Source organism: Pelophylax lessonae (genome assembly GCF_965119305.1).
Source record: "Pelophylax lessonae genome assembly, chromosome: 12".
In the NCBI taxonomy this organism is placed as follows: domain Eukaryota; kingdom Metazoa; phylum Chordata; class Amphibia; order Anura; family Ranidae; genus Pelophylax; species Pelophylax lessonae.
The window spans coordinates 89,985,785-90,010,062 of record NC_138779.1 but is presented as its reverse complement, the minus strand read 5'-3'; the positions used below and the strand labels follow the sequence as shown (position 1 = coordinate 90,010,062).

Genomic DNA, 24,278 nt, shown 5'->3' with positions numbered 1-24,278 from the left:
CAAAATGCTGGTCGTCTGTCCTACATGCTTATCCCCCGACATTACATAAAATAGCCACCGACCTGGAAGCATTATGAAACTAATGGCAATACTGGAACCAGAAAGTATCTCAAAGTATTAAAACCAGCTTAAAGCTAGCCATACATGTGGCAACTTGATAGAGCTTCCATGAGAACAAATACATTTTTTGTCAAAACTGCAAATTAATTAGACAAAGGGGAAATTAATTTATTCCCTGCAAATTTTGTAAGTTTGCCCACTTAATTATAGACCATTTCTTTGTATCATAGGTGTATTTTAAAAACGATAGAGAAAGATTATCAACCAAAAGTCCAGGAAAAAAAAAAAAAACACAATACCAAAGGAGTTGCAGTTCAGTGAGTAAAATAAGTATTTGATCCCCAAGCAAAACAGGACTTCGTACTTGGTTGAGAAACCCTTGTTGGCAAGCACAGCCACAGAGTTAAGATGTTTCTTGTAGTTAGTGACCAGGTTTGCACACATCTCAGGAAAGATTTTGGTCCACTTTACAGATCTTCTCTAAATCCTGAAAGTTTCTTGGCAACTCAAAGTTTCTGCTCCCTCCGTACATTTTCTATAGGATTAAGGTCTGGAGACTGGCTAGGCCACTCCATTACCTTAATTTGCTTCTTGAGCCACTCCACTGATGCACTGGCAGTATGTTTGGATCATTTTCATGCTGGAAGACCCATCTACGGCCCATCTTCTGTGTTCTGGCTGAGGGAAGAAACGTCTCATACATGACTTTCCAAAACATGGCCCGATCTATTGGCCCCTCAATGCGGCAAAGTCAGCCTGTATCTTTAGCAGAGAAACAGCCCCAAAGCATAAGGTTTCCACCTCTGTGCTTAACTGTAGGCATGGTGTTCTTAGGGTCATAGTCAGCATTTTTTGTTCCTCCAAACACAGCAAGTTGAGTTAATGCCAAGGGGCTCAATTTTGGCCTCATCGGACCACACCACTTTCTCCCAATCATTGTCTGAATCATTTAGATGTTCATTAGAAAACTTCTGATGGCCTGTATTTGTGCCTTCTTAAGGAGGGGGGGGGGGACCTTGTGGGTGCTGCAGGATTTCAATCCATGACGGCGTATTGTATTACCAAGGGTTTGTTTGGTGACTGTGGTCGCAACTGCCTTGAGATCATTCACAAGCTCCTCTGTAGTTCTGGGCTTAGCCCTCACTTTTATCATGACCATCCTTACCCCAAGGTGAAATCTTGCATGGAGCAATTGATGGCAATTTTGTATTTCTTCCATTTGTGAATAATCGCTCTAACGGTTGTCTCCTTCTCACCAAGCTTCGTGCTAATGGTCTTGTAGCCCAATCTAGCCTTGTGCAGGTCTACAATCTTGTCCCTGTGATTTCCTTTGGTCTTGCCTGTGATAGTTCGGTTTGAAAGGGTAAAGAATATCTGTGGATAGGTGTCTTTTATACATGCAACGAGTTGTCGTTAGGCGCACCTTCTTAAATTGACAGAACTAATCTTGTGTACCACATGAGCACATACTGTTGCCAGTCTGTGGGAGCCAGAAATATTGTTGGTTGGTAGAGGATCAAATACTTATTTTCCTTACTGAACTGCAACTCAAATTTATAACATTTGTATTAGAGCTGCACGATTAATAAAAAATTGCGATCTCGATTCAAACTCCTTCAGAGCCGGTTCACACTGGGGCGACTTGTCATGCGACCTGGTCACCTGACAAGTTGCCGTAGGTCGCCTGCCATAGATTAGCACAGGACCCGTTCTAATAGGAGCGACACAAGTCGCTCCGACTTAGAAAAAGGGTCCCGAGCTACTTTGGGGCGACCTGGAGCGACCTGCATTGACTTCAATGATATGAAGTCCTTGCATGCCGCTCCGGCAAAGTCGGGTCGCGCCTATGTGAACCGGCTCTCACGATCCTAATACAGCATTTCCACGATTCATACCATGAGCCATTCTCTGCTCATTCACAGCAGTCAAAAAAAAAAAAAAAAAAAAAAGCCTCCAGTAAATGTTTATCAACATTTTTCAGTGCTGGGAGAGAACTATAAACATGTTTTACAATGTTATTTCGTTCTTCAAGATCAAAAAGGGATGAACTGCTGTCAGTTATGCTCTATTCACACCTGAGCGTATAGTTTTCAGGAGTTTTGCTTCAAGTAACAAAACGCTCTTATGTGAACAGGGGCCACTGAAACAAATAAGGGTTTTGCTTGTTGAGCATTTTGAGACTTCAGAGATGAGTGTTTTACAAGATGAAACCCGCTCAGGTGTGAACAGGGCCTAAATGAGGTCAGTTTAACCAAAGACTAATGCCCCGTACACACTTACCGATCGTCGGCCGAAAATATTCGGCCAACGACCAAATGTATGCTTGTTAGTATGATGCTTCCGACAGCCGACAGCGCATTTTCGGCCAAACAGAATCTGTAGTGCAGGCATTCAAATTTTTGTTGGCCAACACCAGAACGGCCGATTGTTCGCCAGTCAGTACAGAATTTGGCCGACAGACAGCAGATTTGCAAGACTGGGCATGCTCAGAAAAGAAAAAACACACGGAAAGTTAACCATCACATGACATCACTTCTGCAGTCGGCTGTTGTTGGCCGACAAAATTCGTGCGCAGTCTTTTTGCAGTTTTCAACAGACACGACAGCCCTGGACAAAAGACGGCCGATCGTTCGGCCGACGATCGGTACGTGTGTACGGGGCTTAAGTCTCTGACATTTGTTGCTTACAATTTAAAAAATTTGTATTTTTTTGCTATAAATTTACTTAGAAACCCCAAACACACACACATATATACACACATTAGAGCTGCACTATTCTGGCTAAAATGAGAATCACGATTTTTTGCTTAGAATAAAGATCACGATTCTCGGTGCAACATCATCTTTTACATTATATAAAAAAACAATAGGGCTAACTTGTATTTTTTCCCCAAAAAACTGCGTTTGAAAGACTTCTGCACAAATACCGTGTGACATAAAAGATTGCAATGATCGCCATTTTGTTCTTTAGAGTCTCTGCTAAAAAAATATATATAATGTTTGGGGGTTCTAAGTAATTTTCTAGCAAAAAATACTTTAAGGGCTCTTTCACACGGCCGCTCCGCTTGTCCGCAAATCATCCTATTTTTTTGCGGATGATTTACGGACATAATGTAAGTCTATGGCATTGCGGATGTCAGCGGAATACCATCCGCTGACATCCGATTTTCTTCCTTTCAGTTCTGTTCCGTTTTTTGGAACGGAACAGAACCCTATTTTTCCTCCGTGTAAAAAACGGAAAGGAAGGAAAATCGGATGTCAGCGGTGTCATCCGCAATCCACATAGACTTACATTATGTCCGCATATCATCCGCAAACGGATGGGATGATATGCGGGCATACGGAGCAGATGACACAACCGTCATCTGCTCCCGTGAAAAAAAAAAAGTCCCGCAGCGGACACAAACAGCTGAGCGGCCGTCTGAAAGAGCCCCAAGAGGTTAAACTGCTCTCCCTTACAGCCGGAAGTTCATTTCTTTGATCTAAAGAACGAAAAGATACATTGTAAAGCATTTTGTTTATAGTTATCTAGCAGCTTTAACAATGTTGATAAACATTTGCGAAGACTTTTTTTTTTTTACAGCTGTGAGTGAGCAGAAAACGGCTCAGTAAGAATCGACGACTTGCAGTTTTAAGATCGTCAGGGGGGTGAATCGAGATCGTGATTTTTTAACGATTAATTGTGCAGCTCTAATACACATACACACATAAGCACAGACCCTAGACTCTAGAGAATAAAATGGCGTTCAATGCACTCTTATGTCCCACTATTTGCCTAGCGGTCTTTCAAACGCAAATTTTTGGGAAAAAATACACTTTAATGAATTAAAAAAAAAAAAAAAACGTAAACTTAGCACAATTTTTTGTATAATGTGAATGATGATGTTACACCGAGAATTGTGATCTTAATTCTAAGACAAAAAATCGTGATTCTCATTTTATCCACAATCGTGCAGCTCTAATTTGTATCCTGTGGTTTTCTTTTTTGATTTTTGGCTGATATTCGGTCTCAGACTGGGCAAACTTATAAAATCTGCAGGGGATCAAACAATCGTTTCCCACACTGTAAAAATGGTAGAATGGATTGATCGCAAGATGTGCTGCCACTGAACCCCACAGAAAAATATATTATATATAAATATAATGACTTTTGAAGAAATCTGTATTGATTCTTCAACCAGATTCTACTCATATTCTGGTGGTCAATCAAGCTCATGAATGGTAGATTGCCTAGTTTATGGGGATTACATAAGGGAAAAAAAAAAAAAAAAAACACCACACACCTGTGTGCAGCAGCCCCCCCTCATACTTACCCAAGCCCAATCTTGACCCAGCGAATTGCACGCGAGTCTCACCTGTCCAGGACTTTCCCTCCTTATTGGCTGAGATAGCAGCAGGTGCCACTGGCTCCTGCCAATCAAAGCCAGTGGGAGGGGGGGAGAGAGGGGGATGAACCGCAGCTCAGGTCCCATAGCAAGCTGCTTGCTGTAGGCGCAGTTGGCAGGAGGGACGGGCCAGGATCGCTGGAGAGGGACCTGAGAAGGAGGATCTGGGCTGCTGCTATTTGTTTAATATCACTTTAAAGTAAAAAAAAGGCAAAAATATACTATTAGATATGGATATAGCCCAAATAAAGCCAACATATACATTCAGAGGACAAAGCCACTAATACTAAAGTGCATAAAAATAGATCCAGATATATATATATATATATATATATATATATATATATATATATATATATATATATATATATATATATATATATATATATATATATATATAAAAAAAACACAATCTACTATACTATTCAGGTCACCAAGATCAAGACGTACAAGACAATTTGTACACAAAAGGTATACAAGCAATATAAAGAACTGTAAAAGCCCTTGTACACAGCAAATACATCAGGGCCACTTCCAATAAGCACTTGCATTTCTTATTATTCTGGTCTGTTCATTGTAAAAAAAAAAAAAAAAAAAAAAAAAAAAAAAAAAAAACACAAACTTGCCAGATGACCTTAGGAGTTGTAAATAGGTATTTGAAGTATAAATTGACAGTAAAAAGGCAGCAAAAATGTATAATAATAAAAAAAAAAAAAAACACACACACACCACGTAACAGTATATTACTCAAGCAGACACAAAATGGTACCCAGTAGTACCTGTATTTTGAAATTATACATCCGTATACATCTCTAGAGCACAAAACCTGCCACTCAGCTCTGGAATCCTTCCCATTATACAAGAAAGCATTGCTGTGCCTCTATTAGCTCTGAATCAGAATTCTAAGTGATTTGGGACAATAGTGGTACTGCTCACAAATCAAAGGTTCACTGAAGTTTGTGTAGAGACTTTGGGCTCAATCACGCAGGTGGAATTGACTATACATCGTGACGAGCCTTTAGATTATTATTATACAGGATTTATATAGCACCAGTTTGCATAGCGCTTTACAACAAATTACTAGTGGAGCACTGAAATTGAAAATTCAGGATGCACTTGGCCAGGAATATAAAATTAGACAGAAAATTTATATTATATATATATATATATATATATATATATATATATATATATATATATATATATATTTTATATAAAATTTTTGTCCCACCGTAAAAACGTTCTCTCTGAAGTTCATTTACAGACAGTCTCTGATCTTCATATCAGTAGGTTTATACTGCCCCCTACAGGAGTAGGACACTAGGCAGAAAAAAAAAAAAAAAAAAACGTTCTGGCTACGCCTTTGGGCAGTCCCAGGGGGTATACCCTCTCTTCCTGCTATAGGATGTCAGTTTTGTATCAAAAGCAGTGTCAGAGAAAAGAATACCAACCCAACTAAAAATAGAGGGGCGGGTACTGCGTCCATCAATGAACTTCAGAGAAAAAGGATTTTTACGGTAAGACAAAAACCCAATTTTCTCTATTGTTCATTGACGGACTCAGTCTCTGATCTTCCTATCAGTAGGGACGTCCCAAAGCAATGAGGGGGAACAGCAGAAAAATAAGTCCCCAAAGCAAAACATAGCCAGCCAGGCAACATAGGACTCATCAGAACAACAAGAACCCACCTAAAAAAACATTAAAAACACCCTCAAGGGAGACTAAGAACCTCCTTAAACAGCAGCCTGCAAAACTTTGTAGCCAAAAGAGGCATCCGCAGATGGCAGCACAACCACCTTATAAAAATTGTTGAAGGTGTGAACAGACGACCAGGTAGCCGCCTTGCAAACCTGAAGCACAGATGCCTGATGGCGAAAAGCCCAGGAAGCACTAAGCGCCCCAGTAGAATGCGCCTTAACAGGGAAAGTGGGAACCTGACCCTTAATCGAATAAGCCTGCACCACCGTCTGTCTGATCCACCTGGAAATAGTCAGATGCAGGCAGCCCTTTCTTGGAGCCATCCGTGATTAGGCAGCCCTTTCTTAGAGCCATCCGTGATTACAAAGAGTGAATCTGACTTCCGAAAAAAGACTCAGACTCCCAAGTACACCCTGATTGCCCGAACCACATCCAAAAGTACGTAATGCAATTTCCTTAGCCTTTGTTTAGGCGTAGGACACAGAGGGTAATACGATGTCCTCATTCAAGTGAAAACTGTAAACCATCTTCGGAAGGATGGACGGATCCGGACGAAGTACCACTTTATCGCCGTGAACCACCAGATAGGGACGACAGGACAATGCCGTCAGTTCCGACACCCTGCACGCAGAAGTAATAGCCACCAGGAAGGCCACCTTCTGGGATAGGGTAAGCAGGGGAATCTCCCAAATACTTTCAAAAAGGAGGTTTCTGGAGAACCAAATGAAGGTCCTAAGGTGGCAACGGAGGTCGCACCGGTGGTACCAAGTGTCGCACCCCCTGGATAAAATTACGCATCAGGGAATGGGTGGCTAATGGCCTTTGGAAAAAAAATTGCCAAGGCCAAGACCTGACCCTTGATAGTACTCAAGGCCAACATTTGATCAACTCCCGTTGGAAGTAAGGCCAAGATCCGACCCACCGAGTAAGAGCGAGGGGGAGCCCCAAGAGACTCCAAACCAAGCAATATACGCTTTCCACGTACGACGACGACAGATCTTCCTAGAAGTCGCTTTTCTCACTTTAAGCAAAGTGGGGATCACTGAAGCAGACAACCCCCTGTCCTCTAGCACCTGGCTTTCAACAGCCAAGCCGTCAAAGCCAGTGACTGTAAAGCAGGATGAAAGATTGGCCCGAGACAGTAGATCCTCCCTATGAGGAAGTCTCCAAGGAGCGTCCGCGACTAGCCTGACCAGGTCGGCGTACCAAGCTCGGCGAGACCAGTTCGGAGTCACAAGAATGACCAGGAATCCCTTCTGCCTCAACCCTGCAAAGAATTCTTGGCAGCAACTTGACAGGAGGAAAGGCATATATCAGCGGATACTGACCAAACAGGGCCATCAGCGCGTCTGCCAGAGGGTCCCGGGAGCGGGCCACAAACCGCTGCACTTTTCTGTTGATCCGAGATGCCAATAGATCTACATCTGGAGTGCCTCAACGAAGGCACAACTGCTGGAACACCTCCGGATGGAGAGACCATTCCCCTGCATCCAAGGCCTATCGACTGAGGTAATCCGCCTACCAATTTTCCACTCCTGGAATATGAACAGCGGAGAGAGCTGGAACAAAGCGCTCCACCCATCAAAGGATGTCTGCCACCTCCAAGGCCGCAAGGACACTTTTGGGGCCTCGTTGGTGATTGCCAAACCACGGCCATGGCATTGTCTGATTGAATGCGCACTGGACAACCCTGCAGGTGCACGGTCCAGTGGACTAGGCAAAGCCTGATCGCTCTTGGCTCCAGAACATTGATCGGCAACCTGGACTCTTCCAGAGACCAGACTCCTTGAGCAGAAAACTTGCCGAGAACCCCTCCCCATCCGGACAGACTGGCATCCGTGGTGACAATTGTCCAATATACAGGGAAGGAGGATTTCCCTTGCTTGAGCATCAGGGACTGAAGCCACCAAATCAGGACCCCCTGGCTCAGCTGGATCCGATTGGCCAGGGAAGTTGGACTCTGTTTCATTTGAGAAGGATTTCCGTCTGGAGGATCCTCGTGTGGAATTGAGAGAAGGGGACTGCCGCGAAGTACGACACCATCAGTTCCAGAACTCTCATACAGGTCCGAAGGGACAACCAATTGCTGGACAACCGCTGAACGCAGTCTGGAGTTTTTCCAGAGAAATAAATACCCTGGCGGAGGACAAGTCCAACATCAGGCCCAGATAGTCCAGTCTTATTGAAGGGACCAGGGATGACTTTTGAAGGTTCAAAACCCACCCAAACTCCTCCAGAGTTCTCATGGTGATCTCCAAATTTGTCACCAGCACCGAGGGAGACTCCGCACGTAGAAGCAAATTGTCCAGGTAACCCAGGACCGATATCCCCCACTTTCGCAATAGCACCAAGACCAGAGTAAACACCTTTGTGAAGATCAGAGGAGCAGAGGCGAGATCAAAGGGTAACGCCACAAACTGATAGTGATCCCCTCCAATGGCAAAACTGAGAAACCGTTGGTGACCTGCACATATTGGGATGTGAAGGTAGGCATCTTTGATGTCTATGGAGGCCAGGAAATCCCCCTGCTGTAGGGAAGCCACCACCATGCGAACTGATTCCATCTTGAATTTTTGAACTTGCATGAAGCAATTCAGTGCCTTCAGGTCAAGGATTGGATTGCACCTTGCCCTCCTTCCTGGGGACCGTAAACAGGTTTGAATAAAAACCCTGAAAACATTCCGCATACGGACCTGAACTATTACTCCCTGTTGTACCAAGTCCTGAACTGCCCCAAAGGGAGCCTGCAAGTGATCCAGGGACAGTCACACATTGGAAGGGAAAAACCTCACCGGTGGGACCGATCGAAACTCGATCTTCGAAGCGGACTGTATGACCTCTTGAACCCATTTGTCTAGTATCCGGGAGAGCCAAAGGTCCGGAAACTGGCAAAGACGTCCCCCCCAGATGCGGATGAGGGCACACCTTCAGGCTGAAGGGGCCATGTCCTTAGGTCTGGAGAAACTAGAGAAACTTGTGTTTGCCAGAACAGGGCCGCTTAGACCCACCCAAGAGAGTCTTGAAGGGCTTTGCCTCATCGACTGACCCTGAGGGATGGAGGGGAAAAAAAAAAAAAATTTGCGAGCTGAAAAGGAGGGACCCCGTCTGTGACGCGGATCCTTACCCTTGTTAGTCTGGGGGAGAGAGGTACACACTTAGAAATCAGACGAACGATCATCCGATTTTCCTCGTTTCACAGCAAATCGGAACCGATGAACGAACATTCGTACAAAAATTCTCGTACGACAAAGGCTTTTTTTTTGTTTATTGTTTCTGATCATGCACAGTCTCCCAATACTGTTTTCGTACAAGAAAAATCAGAACACATTAAACGAAAATTGTTATTTTTCCCGTACGAGAAAAATTTTGGAATTTGGCCCTTCTGAATTTTCGTACGAAAATTCAGAATCTGTAGAAAGCAGGGCTGGGCGATATGGCTGAAAACTGTATCATGATATCAGTGTTTCATATCGGTCGATATCGATAATTATTGATTTTTTTTATTACCCATTTAAAATAAGGACCCTAGGGTGAGAATGCAGGGCGGCGGGCATGGTGCAGGAGAATGCAGGGTGACTGGCATGCTGCAGGAGAATGCAGGGCACTGGCATGCTGCAGGAGAATGCAGGGCACTGGCATGGTACAAGAGGATCCGGGGTTGTGGGCATACTACAGGAGATGCAGTGCTGTGGGCATGGTACAGGTAGACCATGCCCGCAGCACTGCATCCCTTGTAGTGTGCCCGCAGCCCTGCATAATGGCAGGTAGTGAAGCTGTTTCACTTACCTGTTCCAGAGGCGCCTTCATTTTAAAAATGGCGCCGCCACGTCATTGCGCACGCGCCGCCACCGCTCGTGTAATTTCGGCTATTCCCGGCCTCTCCCGAGCGGCGGCGCATGCGCGGTGACATGTATGCGACGGGCGGCGCCATTTTTAAAGCTTAAACCCGTCGGAGCGGTTATCGTTCGAAGTCTTCTATTGCTATCGAGCACGGGACTATCTCGATACATATCGGTATTGTTTTATCGCCCAGCCCTAGTAGAAAGTTCTGTACACACTATACAAAAATGTTCCCCATATTTTCTTATAGTGTGTACAAGCCGGTATACAAGACCTTTGATAATGTCATAGCCCCAAACAGGCAATCTCCTTGAAAAAGGTAGATTCGTCAAGGCCGTCTGATCCGCAGACCAACACTTTAGCCAAAGTATACGCCGGAGGACTACTGCCGATGCTGACAGTTGGCCCAATACTGAAGCAGTATCCAGGGTGGCATCACACACAAGTTGCAGCCCCTGCACCAGCTGGTCCAACAGCTCCGCAAAAGGCAGGAGGGACTGGTTTTCCCTCCAGGCCATGACGTAGCAACTTAGCCCATCCAGTCAATGTCTGCGCGACAACGGCATCCGTAAACACTGGTCTTCGTGCAGACCCGCCAGGGAGTACATATTGTGTGCCGTAGACTCTGCTTTTCTATCTTCCGGATCTTTAAAGGATGGGGAATCCTCTACTGGGATCATGGTAGCTTTATTCAGCCTTGACGCCGTAGGGGCCACAATAGGTGGCACAGTTAACTTCTTTATAAAGGGACTCCTCATAAAAGGGTAGTGGCTAGCAATCCGCTTAGGCATCCCAGGGGAGCGCTTAGGGCGGTTCCATTCTTTTTTGAGCATCTTGTCAAAATAAAAAGGGAAAAACCTGTCGCTCTGAATGGCTTGCGAGTGCCAAACGTAACCTGCGCCTCAGTCGCATCTGCATCCCCCATTTTTAGGGTCTCACGCACAGATACAACCAGTGCGTCCACCAGCGTATTTTCATGCGCACCAGTGGAGGTAGAAATGTCCTCCTCACTAATAGAGGAGACAGGGCGCGAAGTAGTCGGCCCGGCAGGGAGACCTGCGTCTGCGGTGGCTGATTCAGACTCAGAATCTGAAGCATCAGATGAGGCACGGATAGGCGGAGGGCGTATTTTAGCACCTTGCCCCATAAAGGCCACCTCCACCCGGGACACAAACAATTCCCGGACCGCCTAAATTGCATCTATGGACAGCTGGGAGCCAGAGGACCCTGCAGGCTCCCTGAGGGGGGTCAGGTGGGGACAAGTTTCGCAGGGTCCATGTTGCACCAGAGGAACCCGACAGCAAAAACTGGAAAAAGGTTTTTTACCCACCGCACTACAGCGCCCCCCAGGTGGTCAGGCAGCGCGCACTGGGGACCCCCAGCAGAGAGAGAGACCCCCCAGACTCATCACCCTACACCAAGATGTACCAGGAGGCCCAGAACGTCTGCACAGCACGTGTCAGCAGTGATCTTAACCCAGAAAGAAAGATCAGAAGATCAGCACTCAGGGTATTGGGATTGGCTCCGCCCACAAAAAACACCTTCAGGAATTCACATTCAGTGATTCTCTATCAGAAAAATCCACCGAAAAATGGCGCCGGGTGTACCAAGATGGCCGCAGCTTCATGCAGAGCACATAAGCTACAAGAAAATGGCAGCTCCGCGCAGCTACTGAGGACCCTTGTAGGGAACTGGATAGATTGGAAGACGGTGGAGTGACAGGTAGAGACCCCCCTCCCCCGGCACAATTATTCGCTGCCGGCGGCGCACCTCCTCGCCCCCACCTGAAAACTCAGACTCCGGCCCCGGGATTAGTCACCCATATCCCAATATGCTCAAAAGTGAAAGGGGGGGGGGGGTAGGGGGGTGCATGACAGGACAGAGGGGAACCCAGGACTGTGAGGATCCGACCATCCCAGGGAGGGGCCCGTGTCCACCCCAAAATCTGCCAGGGGGAAGGGACATTTACACACCATATCGGAACAGGCGGGCGCCATCTCCTGAACCCCTCTCTGCCGAAGTGGGGGGAGGGGGCTGTCAGCCAAATAGGAATGCTGCGACTCGGGCCTAGACCCAGCCGTATGCGACCTGGTGCGACGTTTTAACTCGCAGGGCCAGTCCCTGTCCAGTGGGACTGTGTCACAGCCCACCCAGTGCGGAGCTAAGGTCTGTGCGTGCTCGTTGGCCAGCTGGGGCGACCACTGGAGCTATACATCCAGCCCATCGCCCAGATCCAGCATAGTTGCTTGTAGATCTCACAGAAAAAAAATCCGGAGAAAAAGCTAATTAAAATAATATGATGTAGATAAAGTTTTTTTTTTTTTTTGCCAGGATCCCAGCAAGGAACAAGGTTCTTACTCCTGACTAGGCAGATTAAAACTGACACCTTATAGCAGGAAGAGAGGGTATACCCCCTGGGACTGCCCATAGGCATAGCCAGAACTTTTTCTGCCTAGTGTCCTACTCCTGTAGGGGGCAGCATAACTCACTTTTTGAAATTAGCTCATTAATTTAAATTAATATGAATTTATTTTCGGTCATTATTGGCACCTTTTTGGCCAATAAGCTACTTTAACACTGAGCTGTTTTTAAAAGCACCTTTTGCATAAAAAAAAAAAAAAAAACCACACCGAAACCACACCACCCTATTGAAATGCATTGAAAATGCAGCAAAAACTAATCAAAACACACACCCATGTTCCGTTTGAGTCCCATGAATATGAAAATCGGGATAGAAAATACAATATAATACAGGAGGAATAAGGCGGCCCTGCTCCTTAGAGCTTACAATCTAAAAGGGAGGTAATAAACAGATGAGCTGATGGGAGTAAATAAAAGTAGTTGTTGGGTAGGGCCAGGATAAGCTTCTCTGAAGAGAAGGGTTTTCAGGAATCGCCTAAACCTGGACAGAGTAGAAGTTCTAGATGATGGGAGAAGTCCTAGGAAGAGGGGTGACAAGGGAATCTTGGAAGGAACGAAGAGTACCATTTGGTCACCCTCTGGCTCTTGCCTACACTCCCTAACTAACATCTTCAATATCTCCCTCTCTTCTGGCATCTTCCCCAACTGGTCACCCCCATAATTAAAAAAAAACCCTTGCTGAATCCCTCTAATCTTAACCAATCTGCTTGCTCCCCTTTACCCCCACCAAATGCTTTGTACACCTGGTCTACAACCACCTGAGCTACCACCTCACGGAGAATAACCTTTATCCCCTTCAGTCTGGATTTCCCCTGCAACACCCTACAGAAACAGCTCTCCTAAACCTCACAAATGATTTACTAAAGGCTAAAACCAACAAACCCTATTCTGTACTCTTACTCTTGGACCTCTCTGCTGTCTTTGATACTGTGGACCACTTCCTCCTCTTCAAAAAAACTCCACTCCTTTTGACTTTGTGACTGTACTCTTCATTGGTTCTCATCTTACCTATCCCAGCAAAGCTTCAGTGTCACTCGACTTCCTCCTCTCCCTTTTACCATTGGGATCACTCAATGTTCTGTACTTGGACTTCTCTTAATCCTGATTTACACCTTCTTCCTGGATCAGCTGACAGCCTCCCGTGGCTTTCAATACCATTTCTACTCCGATGACACTCAAATCTATCTTTCTACCCCTCAGCTGACACTTTCAATCTCCACACAAATCACTAATTTACTAACAGATATTAGCCTGGATGTCACACCACTTCCTAAAACTCAAGCTATCAAATTCCAAGCTCATATTTCCTCCCCCACGTGCCTCTTCCCCTGACTTCTGTGAAAAGATTGATAGCGCAACTATTAGTTTGTCCCTGCATGCCAAGGTTCTAGGTGTTATCCTCTGAACTCTCCTTTTGACCCCACATCCAATCACTGTCTAAATCTTGCAGCCTCAACCTCCGTAACCATCTCTATTTAGAGGTGGTTACGGAGGTTGAGGTTGCAAGATTTAGACAGTGATTGGATGTGGGGTCAAAAGGAGAGTTCAGAGGATAACACCTAGAGTTATTTAGTTTACCTGTTTCATGACACACATTGACTGATATCTTAGGCTGCCTTCACACTTGACCACTGACCAGGTAAAGTTAGTACCATTGATTATCTCGTTACAATAGCATCTGAAAGTGGGTGGGATATATTGCGCAGCAAGTGAGCATGTTGTCCCTGAAGTTGATGTGTTGACAGCAGAACAAAATTGGCATAATGATTTGAGCAACTTTGACAAGGGCCAAATTGTAATGGCTAGATGACTGATTTAGACAGCTCCAAAACGGCACCTCTTGTGGGATGTTCTGGGTCTGCAGTGGTCAGGACCTACCAAAATTGATCCAAGGATGGAAAATCAGAAAAAAAAAACAGCAATAGTGTCGTTGACCGCCAAGACTCACTGATGAACTTGGGGAACAAAGGCTGGCCGATGTAGTCTTAACCAATAGCGCTCAAATTGCTGAAAAATGTCATGCTGGTTTTGATAGAAAAGGTGTGAGAGCACAGTGTATTGTAGTATGTGGTGTATGGGGATGTGTAGCCATAGACCAGTGAGGATGCCCATACTGACCCGTGTCCTGAGCCAAAAGCACCTACAATGGGAATATGAGCATCAGAACTGGACCACAAAGCAATGGAAGAAGGTGGCCTGGTCTCATGAATTCAAGAAAGCTTTGAGGAAGTTCAAGGTGTTGGCCTTCAAACTCTCTAGATCTCAATCCAGTCGAGCGTCTGTGGGATGTGCTGGAAAAACAAAGCAGATCCATGGAGGTTCCAACTCAAAAAACTTACAGGACATAAAGGATCTACTACTGATGGTTTGGTGCCAGATACCACAGAATACCTTCAGAAGTCTAGTGGAGTCCATAGAACCTTCACAGGTTATGTTGGGTGGTCATACGGTTACAGCTGATTGATGTGTGTGAACCAGACCTACTGCAAACCAGGGGATGCCATTTAATGTGTTTTGATGTATTGTAACCTGCAAGTTATAATGTATAGAGGTAAACAGGGTCTTAGTCTTGCTTTACACCAGTGGCAGCATAGTCTCCATCATCCCTCTAAGAAAAGTGATTTGTAATGAGCGCTTTCTAGAGGGTGGTAGAGAACCAACTTTCAGGCATTTAGAAGTCGGTTCTGCCACTTCCTGAATGCAGATTTCTATTTTTTGCTGTAGAGGGATTTTGTATGCATTTACTGCGCCACAACCTCAAGTAAAGTGCTTTCAGTTTCTGATCAGTCCCTTTGACTTCAATGGGCCAGTGTGTCACCCAACAAACTCGATGTTGATTTACTAGAACTGGAGAGTGCAAAATCTGGTCCAGCTATGCATGGCAGTCAATCAGCTTCCAACTTCAGCTTGTTCAATTATGCTGTGACAAAGAAAAAACCTGGAAGCTGATTGGTTTCTGTGCAAAGCTGCACCAAATTTTGCAATCTCCAGTTTTAGTAACCAACCAGTGTGCCAAGGTAAAGCAAAGCAAGCCCTCTGCAATCCTCCTGTATTGAATTGTATTGTAACTGTATTGTCTTCCCTCATGTTGTAAAAGCGCTGCGCAAACTGTCGGCGCTATATAAATCCTGAATAATAATAATAGAATGTTTTTATGACCTACTCCAGCTGCATGTTGTATTTCAGCCCTTGTTTACACTTGCATTCCATTATGCTGAACACGACCCACTCAACCGAATGGAGAGGCCCAGTGATGACAGCATAAGGGGTTAAAAGGAGGTGAGGAGGCAACATATTGCTATTTGTGAAATGCCCACTGAAAAATAATCAACTGGATTGCTTTTCAGAGTTCCATGCTAGTGTATACAAACCCTTGGGTGAACTGCGACTCAGCCACCCTTTTTTACTGCCCATTTAAATGAGACCGAATGTATGCTTTCAAAAATCAAATGAATGTGCAAAGGTGTGAATCCAGTCAGGCTCAGTTCATCCTGCTGTGATGTAGTAATGTATGCATTAATGCGTGTTGTGCTGCTGTGTGTTACCAAAGTGATAGTGAACTGAAATGAATAGGCTGCCTTAAAGCCCAATTCCAGGCAAATAAATAACTGATCCCTTGCATCCTGTGGATCTGTGTCCGCTCTGAAAGGGTTAATAGCTTGTTTTGTCTAGGAGAAAGGAGAAGCCGTTTTACTTACCTGAATCCTCAGCTCTCCCACGCTCCAGCAGAGAACTGTCCCTCAACATCCTCATATCCAGTGCAGAGGTATGGACCCAGCTCTGGTCTTGATGAGGTTAGAACCCTCAACTGCTACAGTACAGAGGTGGTGATGCTACAGGGACTGATCTAACTGCATGAAGGAGCAGGGGAACAGGCAAGTATATCTCCTTTTAGGCTTCCTTCAAACAGGGTGATGACATCTGCCCCCCATGCAGGGCCGCGTTTACCTGCACAGGGATGTACAGGTGTTCCCTGCATCCACATGCAGGTAGTTCCATTCATGTCTATTGGGGCACAGCCATTGTGTTCCAATAGACATCTGTGTGGGTGCATGGCCCTGAACTTACTGCGTGCATCTATAGACATGGACCCCCATGCACCAGCATGGGTGCTGGGTGCTGGTGCCTGCGAGTCTGGATGTGAAAGGATTAATAGCTTGTTCTGTCTAGGGGGGAAGAGGATAAGAAATTTTACAAACCTGATGCTTTGCTCCCTATGTTTCGTGGTGGACTGTCCCTTGTCATCCTCACATCCAGAGCAGGGCTACAGACCCACCTCTGGTCTTGACAATGTGAGAACCCTTGACTGTAAAGCCCCGTACACACGCAACAATTATCGGCCGACCGATCGTCCGTCTTTTGTCCAGAGTGGTGTTTAGTTGGTTGGAATGTGCCTAGACTGCACACAAATTCTCTCGGCCAACAAAATTCTACTTCAGAAGTGATGTCATGTGCTGGTTTGTTTTCTTTGTGTTTTTTCTTCACTAAGCATGCTCATCAGATTTTTACCTGTCGAAATCTGTACTGACTGACCGAAAATCGGCCGTTATGTTGACGGCCAACAAAAATTTTATAGTCTGCACACCAGATTTTTTTCGGCCAAAAAGTCGGAGTTGGTTGTCGGAAGCATCATACTAACAAGCCGAAAATTGGCAGATCGGACGCTGGCCGAAAATTCCCTGCCAATTCTCGACGCGTCTGTACGGGGCTTTAGAGCCTGGGGATGCAGACACTGCAGGGACCAGTCTAGCTGCGGGAAGGGGCAGAAGAAGGAAGTACATTTTTACAAAGACGTAAATTAGCTATTAAAGCTGATCTTCAGATTTTATTTTCAGTTTACAGTTTATTGGGGCCAGCTTGGCCCAAATGATCTTTCTCTTACTGACATATGTGGCTGCTGGGAGCGCTGTATAAACGGTATGTAGCTGAGGCCACACAATATACAGCACTGTGTTCCTGGGTGAGAGAGGAGACCTTCTGCTCTCATACCCTGAACAAAATGGCGTCAGTCTGAGTGGCACTCAGCTTTGTATTCATTGAGTAAATGCAAAGCTATCCATGAGTGGTCATGTGCCGCTCAGACTGGCGCTATTTTGTTCCAGGTATGAGAGTGGAAGGTGTCCAGAACACAGTGCTGTATATTGTGTGGCCTCAGCTACATAGGATTTATACAGCGCTCCCAGCACCCCCATATGTTGGAGGGGGGAAAAAAATTCTGTTTGGGACAGCTTGGCACGAATTATCTATTTAACCCCTTGCCTTCTGGGCACTTTCACCACCTTCCTGCCCAGGCCAATTTTCAGCTTTCAATGCTGTCGCACTTTGAATGACAATTGCGCGGTCATGCAGCACTGTACCCATATTAAATGTTTACCCTTTTTTTCACACAAATAGAGGTTTCTTCTGGTTGTATTTAATCACCACTGGGATTTTTATTATTTTTTGCTAAAGAAAACATTTTGGAGAAAAAAAAAAAAAAAGTTTTTCTTAGTTTCGGTTAAAATATTTTGCAAACAGGTAATTTTTCTCATTCACTGATGTGCACTGATGAGGTGGCACCAATACGCAGCACTGTTGGGGCTGCACTAATCATCAGCACATTGATTATCAGTGCCCTGATTATCAGTGTAGATGTCCCCTTTCACACTTGCTGGTTACCAGGTCTCTCCTTTCCTCACACTGACAGAGCGAGGAAAGGAATGCCGATAACCAGCAAGGGTGTTTACATCAGGATCAGCTGTGATGCGACATGGCTGATCACTTAGTAAAGAGCTGGTATTATTTGCTCTGCATCCAGATCTGTGATCAGCTGTGACCGAAGGACAGCGATCACAAAGCACACAGCAGCAGGTGGAGCTGTGGGAAGACATCAATACCCTGCCAGAATTGGACGACCGCGCTGTAGTCATCATTCAGCTATAGCATGGTTAGCAAGTGGTTAAACTAAAGCTGGAGATCTTCACACAGCAGCCGTGTCCCAAGAGACATGAATGGGGCTGCTGACACAGGGATGTCCATTCTTGTGTGGGTAAACATGGCTCCATGCGGGCATATGGTAATATAGTGAATGAGGCCTAATCCTGGTAGTGCAGACAGCCCCACTCTGCAAGGGAGCCTTTATATATGCCACAGTGTGACCCACTCTTCCCCAGTCACCGGTCAGGTAACCCCCCCAATATTCCCCAGTAAGGTTGCTACCCCATCCCTTTAAAACCAAACATTAATTACACGGGTTCTGGGGCTGATTAAGTAATTAAACTCACTGGCGCTTTTCCACTGCATGGTACGGGTTAGAACGGTTCGGTTTGGTACAGTGGCGCTTTTCCATTACATGATACAGCTCGGGACGGCTCGCTTAAACAGTACCACCTCGGTTGGGGTTCCAAGCGGGCCGTACCAATATCATATCCCACAATCCTTTGCATGCAGCCTTGATTGTTTGTCACTACTAGCCACTGATTGGTCAGAGAATCGTAATCCCACCCACTTACTACTTTAGTGGAAAAGCAAACCGAGTAGAGCCTATACCGTGCCGACTCGTACCACACAGTGGAAAAGCAAACTGAGCCGAGCCGGTACTTTCAGTGGAAAAGTGCCGTTAGTGCCTTATCTACATTAAATTTGCCTCAGAACCTGTGTAATTCATAAGTGTTTGGGTTTTAAGGGATGAGGTGGCAACCCATTGTTCCCCAGTCACGAGGGGGGGGGGGGTAGGTAACCCCCTCTCCCTCCAATGTTTCCCAGTCACGAGGGGGGTAGGTAACCCCCTCCCTCCCTCCAATGTTTCCCAGTCACGAGGGGGGGTAGGTAACCCCCTCCCTCCCTCCAATGTTTGCCAGTCACGAGGGGGGTAGGTAACCCCCTCCCTCCCTCCAATGTTTCCCAGTCACGAGGGGGGGTAGGTAACCCCCTCCCTCCCTCCAATGTTTGCCAGTCACGAGGGGGGTAGGTAACCCCCCCTCCCTCCAATGTTTCCCAGTCAGGAGGGGGGGGGGGTAGGTAACCCCCTCCCTCCAATGTTTCCCAGTCACGAGGGGGGGGGGGTAGGTAACCCCCTCCCTCCAATGTTTCCCAGTCACGAGGGGGGGGGGGGTAGGTAACCCCCTCCCTCCAATGTTTCCCAGTCACGAGGGGGGGGGGGGTAGGTAACCCCCTCCCTCCAATGTTTCCCAGTCACGAGGGGGGGGGGGGGTAGGTAACCCCCTCCCTCCCTCCAATGTTTCCCAGTCACGAGGGGGGTAGGTAACCCCCTCCCTCCAATGTTTCCCAGTCACGAGGGGGGGGGGGGTAGGTAACCCCCTCTCTCCCTCCACTGTTTCCCAGTCACGAGGGGGGGGGGGGGTAGGTAACCCCCTCCAATGTTTCCCAGTCACAAGGGGGGGGGGGGGGGTAGGTAACCCCCTCCCTCGTTTCCCAGTCACGAGGGGGGGGGTAGGTAACCCCCTCCCTCCAATGTTTCCCAGTCACGAGGGGGGTAGGTAACCCCCTCCCTCCAATGTTTCCCAGTCACGAGGGGGGGGGGGGGTAGGTAACCCCCTCCCTCCAATGTTTCCCAGTCACGAGGGGGGTAGGTAACCCCCTCCCTCCCTCCAATGTTTCCCAGTCACGAGGGGGGGGGTAGGTAACCCCCTCCCTCCCAATGTTTCCCAGTCAGGGGGCAGGTAACCCCCCCCCCCCAATGTTCCCAGTCAGGGGGCAGGTAACCCCCCCAATGTTCCCTAGTCAGGGGGCAGGTAACCCCCCCAATGTTCCCTAGTCAGGGGGCAGGTAACCCCCCCAATGTTCCCTAGTCAGGGGGCAGGTAACCCCCCCAATGTTCCCTAGTCAGGGGGCAGGTAACCCCCCCAATGTTCCCTAGTCAGGGGGCAGGTAACCCCCCCAATGTTCCCTAGTCAGGGGGCAGGTAACCCCCCCAATGTTCCCTAGTCAGGGGGCAGGTAACCCCCCCAATGTTCCCTAGTCAGGGGGCAGGTAACCCCCCCAATGTTCCCTAGTCAGGGGGCAGGTAACCCCCCCAATGTTCCCTAGTCAGGGGGCAGGTAACCCCCCAATGTTCCCTAGTCAGGGGGCAGGTAGCCCCCCAATGTTCCCTAGTCAGGGGGCAGGTAACCCCCCAATGTTCCCTAGTCAGGGGGCAGGTAACCCCCCCCCAATGTTCCCTAGTCAGGGGGCAGGTAACCCCCCCCCCAATGTTCCCTAGTCAGGGGGCAGGTAACCCCCCCCCAATGTTCCCTAGTCAGGGGGCAGGTAACCCCCCCCCAATGTTCCCTAGTCAGGGGGCAGGTAACCCCCCCCCCAATGTTCCCTAGTCAGGGGGTAGGTAACCCCCCCCCAATGTTCCCTAGTCAGGGGGTAGGTAACCCCCCCAATGTTCCCTAGTCAGGGGGCAGGTAGCCCCCCAATGTTCCCTAGTCAGGGGGCAGGTAGCCCCCCAATGTTCCCTAGTCAGGGGGCAGGTAGCCCCCCAATGTTCCCTAGTCAGGGGGCAGGTAACCCCCCCCCAATGTTCCCTAGTCAGGGGGCAGGTAGCCCCCCAATGTTCCCTAGTCAGGGGGCAGGTAGCCCCCCAATGTTCCCTAGTCAGGGGGCAGGTAGCCCCCCAATGTTCCCTAGTCAGGGGGCAGGCCCTCCCCTGGGCCCTGATAGCCCCCATATGGAGTCACAAACACATTTTATCGCCATAACTCTGAGATAAGACGACCTTCCTGGCTGTAAAGGTTGACAGATTCTCTTCCGGCACTGAATTGTCGGTCAGGGGCCCCGGGCCCCCTCATATCACAGCACAGGGGGAGGGGGCTGTGGCGGCCATTAGCCGTTCTCCGTAGTTACCTGAGGATATTGTGAGCCTCCATACTGCGGTTCTGGTTGCTGGAACACACCACGGCCACTCTGAGAGGGGTGGACGGCATGATTGCGGCTGGAGCCCACACAGTCCCCGTACGGCCCGATTACACAACAGGCAGAGCGAGCTGATGGCGGCTCTTCCGCCTTCTCCAGGAACTAAAATGGCGGCGGGGAGGGCCAGGAAGTGACGGAGGAAGATGACGTGAGGGGTGAGGAATGCGGGGAGGACTGCGCTTACCTCACAAGGTCTTCTCTTCCTTCCTGCCAGTGCCTACCTGCCTTCCATACCGGTTACACCGGCCTGACCGAGGGGATGGTCCCAGAAGGAGGATTCAGCGTCTGGAAAATAATAAAAAATGCACCCTTTTTCTTTTTTACATATCCATTTATTATTATTATTATGTTGTTTGCATTGTAGCCTGCAAATCTTTGCTGGTGGTCAGTGTATGGTAGGTGCAATGCTCTGCTTGCTGCAGACCATTCCTCCAGCCTCATCTCTGTACAGAGGAGATCCAGTGATAGAGCTGGAGGAAGGATCAATGGACTCACCCTGGGGGTGACGTCACTAAACATTTGCCCTGTTGAAAACTATAAGACAAAAGAATACACGGATCATCCATAAGATAATGACCACCCATGGAGGTATGGACTCCACTACACCTCTGAAGGTGCACGGTGGTATCTGGCACCAAGCTGTCAGTAGCAGATCTTTTAGGTCCAGGAAGTTGTGAGGTGAGGCCTCCATGGATCAGACCTGTTTCTCCAGCACATCCCACAGGTGATTGATTGGATTGAAATCTGGAGAATTAGAAAGCTAAACTTACCGACCGCTCACTGAGCTGGTACTGCGGCAAAGTGGTTCGTTATCGTCCAGCGACGTAGACCTACGTTGCTGGACTCCTTCCCTTGTGGGCAGCGCGTGCCGCCAGAGGCTCGCTCACGCTGTATTCAGTCACAGCGGGAGTCGGGCCAGGGGAGGAGCGGCGGTGATCACCGATGGTCGGGGATCGAGTGTGGAAATCCGCCCGCTTGTGTCGCATTTTTTTATTAATATCGCAAAAAATGAAAAGCGCAGAGATGATCAAATACCACCAAAAGAAAGCTCTGTTTGTGGGAAAAAAAGGACGTAAATTTAATTTGGGTACAGCATCGCACGACCGCGCAATTGTCCGTTAAAGTAACGCAGTGCCGAATTGCAAAATATGGCCTGGTCAGGAATGGGGTAAAATCTTCCGGTCTTAAAGCGGTTAAAAATACGCTCATTGAGAATTTTTTTGTCAAAGACATGTAGCTAAATACATTTTGGCCTAAATATATGACAAAAATTGACTATATTGGATACTTTTTATCTGTCAAAGTAGAAAAATATTATTTTTTCAAAATTGTCGCATTTTTTTATTAATATCGCAAAAAATGAAAAGCGCAGAGGTGATCAAATACCACCAAAAGGAAGCTCTGTTTGTGGGGAAAAAAAAGGACGTAAATTTAGTTTTGGTACGGAGTTGCATGACCGCGCAATTGTCAGTTAAAGTCGCACAGTGCCGAATCGCAAAGAGTGGCCTGGACGTACAGCAGGAAAATCCTCCGGTGGTAAAGTGGTTAACTCGAGCCAGAGGTGCAACGACACTGAACAAAATTAGAAACCCAACACTTTTGTTTTTGCTCCCATTTTTCATGAGCTGAACTCAAAGATATAAGACTTTTTCTATGTACACAAAAGGCCTATTTCTCCCAAATATTGTTCACAAATCTGTCTAAATCTGTATTAGTGAGCACTTCTTGTTTGCCAAGATAATCCGTCCACCTCATAGGTGTGGCATATCAAGATGCTAATTAGACAGCATGATTATTGCACAGGTGTGCCTTAGGCTGGTCACAATAAAAGGCCACTCTAAAATGTGCAGTTTTATCACACAGCACAATGCCACAGAATGTCACAAGTTTTGAGGGAGTGTGCAATTGGCATGCTGTCTGCAGGAATGTCCACCAGAGCTGTTGCCGTAAATTGAATGTTCATTTCTCTACTATAAGCTGTCTCCAAAGGAGTTTCAGAGAATTTGGCAGACCACGTGTAACCACACCAGGCCACCTTAGCATAATACTGCTTTATTGTGAACATACAGGAAACTTGATAAAATTTGCCCTCACATGAAGTTGAACAATCGTGGGCTTATACAGTATTGTATTCTCCTCTCCTGGATCCCCGCTGCAAGAAGTCTGGAGTTCAAAATCCTCCTCCTACAGACCCGATGACAAGTTCTGTGTCCTCCTGTACAGAGCTCTGGCGTTCTCACTCGTGTGCGCCCAGACCAGCCAGCACTGCGCATGGACATGGGGGACTCCCGGAAGACAATAGGTGAAGGGGGGAGAAGGACCAATATGTAACCACATAGGGTGCTATGACTCTTCAAGGACGAATCCTGGTTTTCACTGTACTGTACAGGGCACATGGCAGACAGCGTGTATGGCGTCGTGTGGGTGAGCGGTTTGCTGATGTCAACGTTGTGGATTGAGTGGCCCACGGTGGAGGTGGGGTTATGGTATGGGCAGGGGTATGTTATGGATAACGAACACAGGTGCATTTTATTGATGGCATTTTGAATGCACAGAGATACTGTGACGAGATCCTGAGGCCCATTGTTGTGCCATTCATCCACGACCATCACATCATGTTGCAGCATGATAATGCATGGCCCCACGTTGCAAGGATCTGTACACAATTCCTGGAAGCTGAAAACATCCCAGTTCTTGCATGTCCAGACATGTCACCTATTAAGCATGTTGGGGATGCTCTGGATCAGCATATACAACAGCGTGTTCCAGGTCCTGCCAATATCCAGCAACTTCGCACAACCATTGAAGAGGAGTGGACCAACATTCCACAGGTCACAATTAATAACCTGATCAACTCTATGCGAAGGAGATGTGTTGCACTGCGTGAGGCAAATGGTGGTCATACCAGATACTGACTGGTTTTCAGACCCCCCCAATACAGTAAAACTGCACATTTTTGAGTGGCCTTTATTGTGGC

At 47.2% G+C, this 24,278-nt stretch overlaps 1 protein-coding gene across 1 annotated transcript in view; it reads right to left on the bottom strand.

Moving 5' to 3' along the window:
• Positions 1 to 21,416, bottom strand: part of SSU72 (SSU72 homolog, RNA polymerase II CTD phosphatase) — a 106,549-nt gene extending 85,133 nt beyond the window's left edge. The window contains exon 1 of the mRNA XM_082274058.1: positions 21,233 to 21,416. Within this exon, the coding sequence (XP_082130184.1) occupies positions 21,233 to 21,312 (80 nt within the window). The 5' untranslated portion in view covers positions 21,313 to 21,416. The remainder of the gene's footprint in view (positions 1 to 21,232) is intronic.
• Positions 21,417 to 24,278: the final 2,862 nt, after the last annotated feature.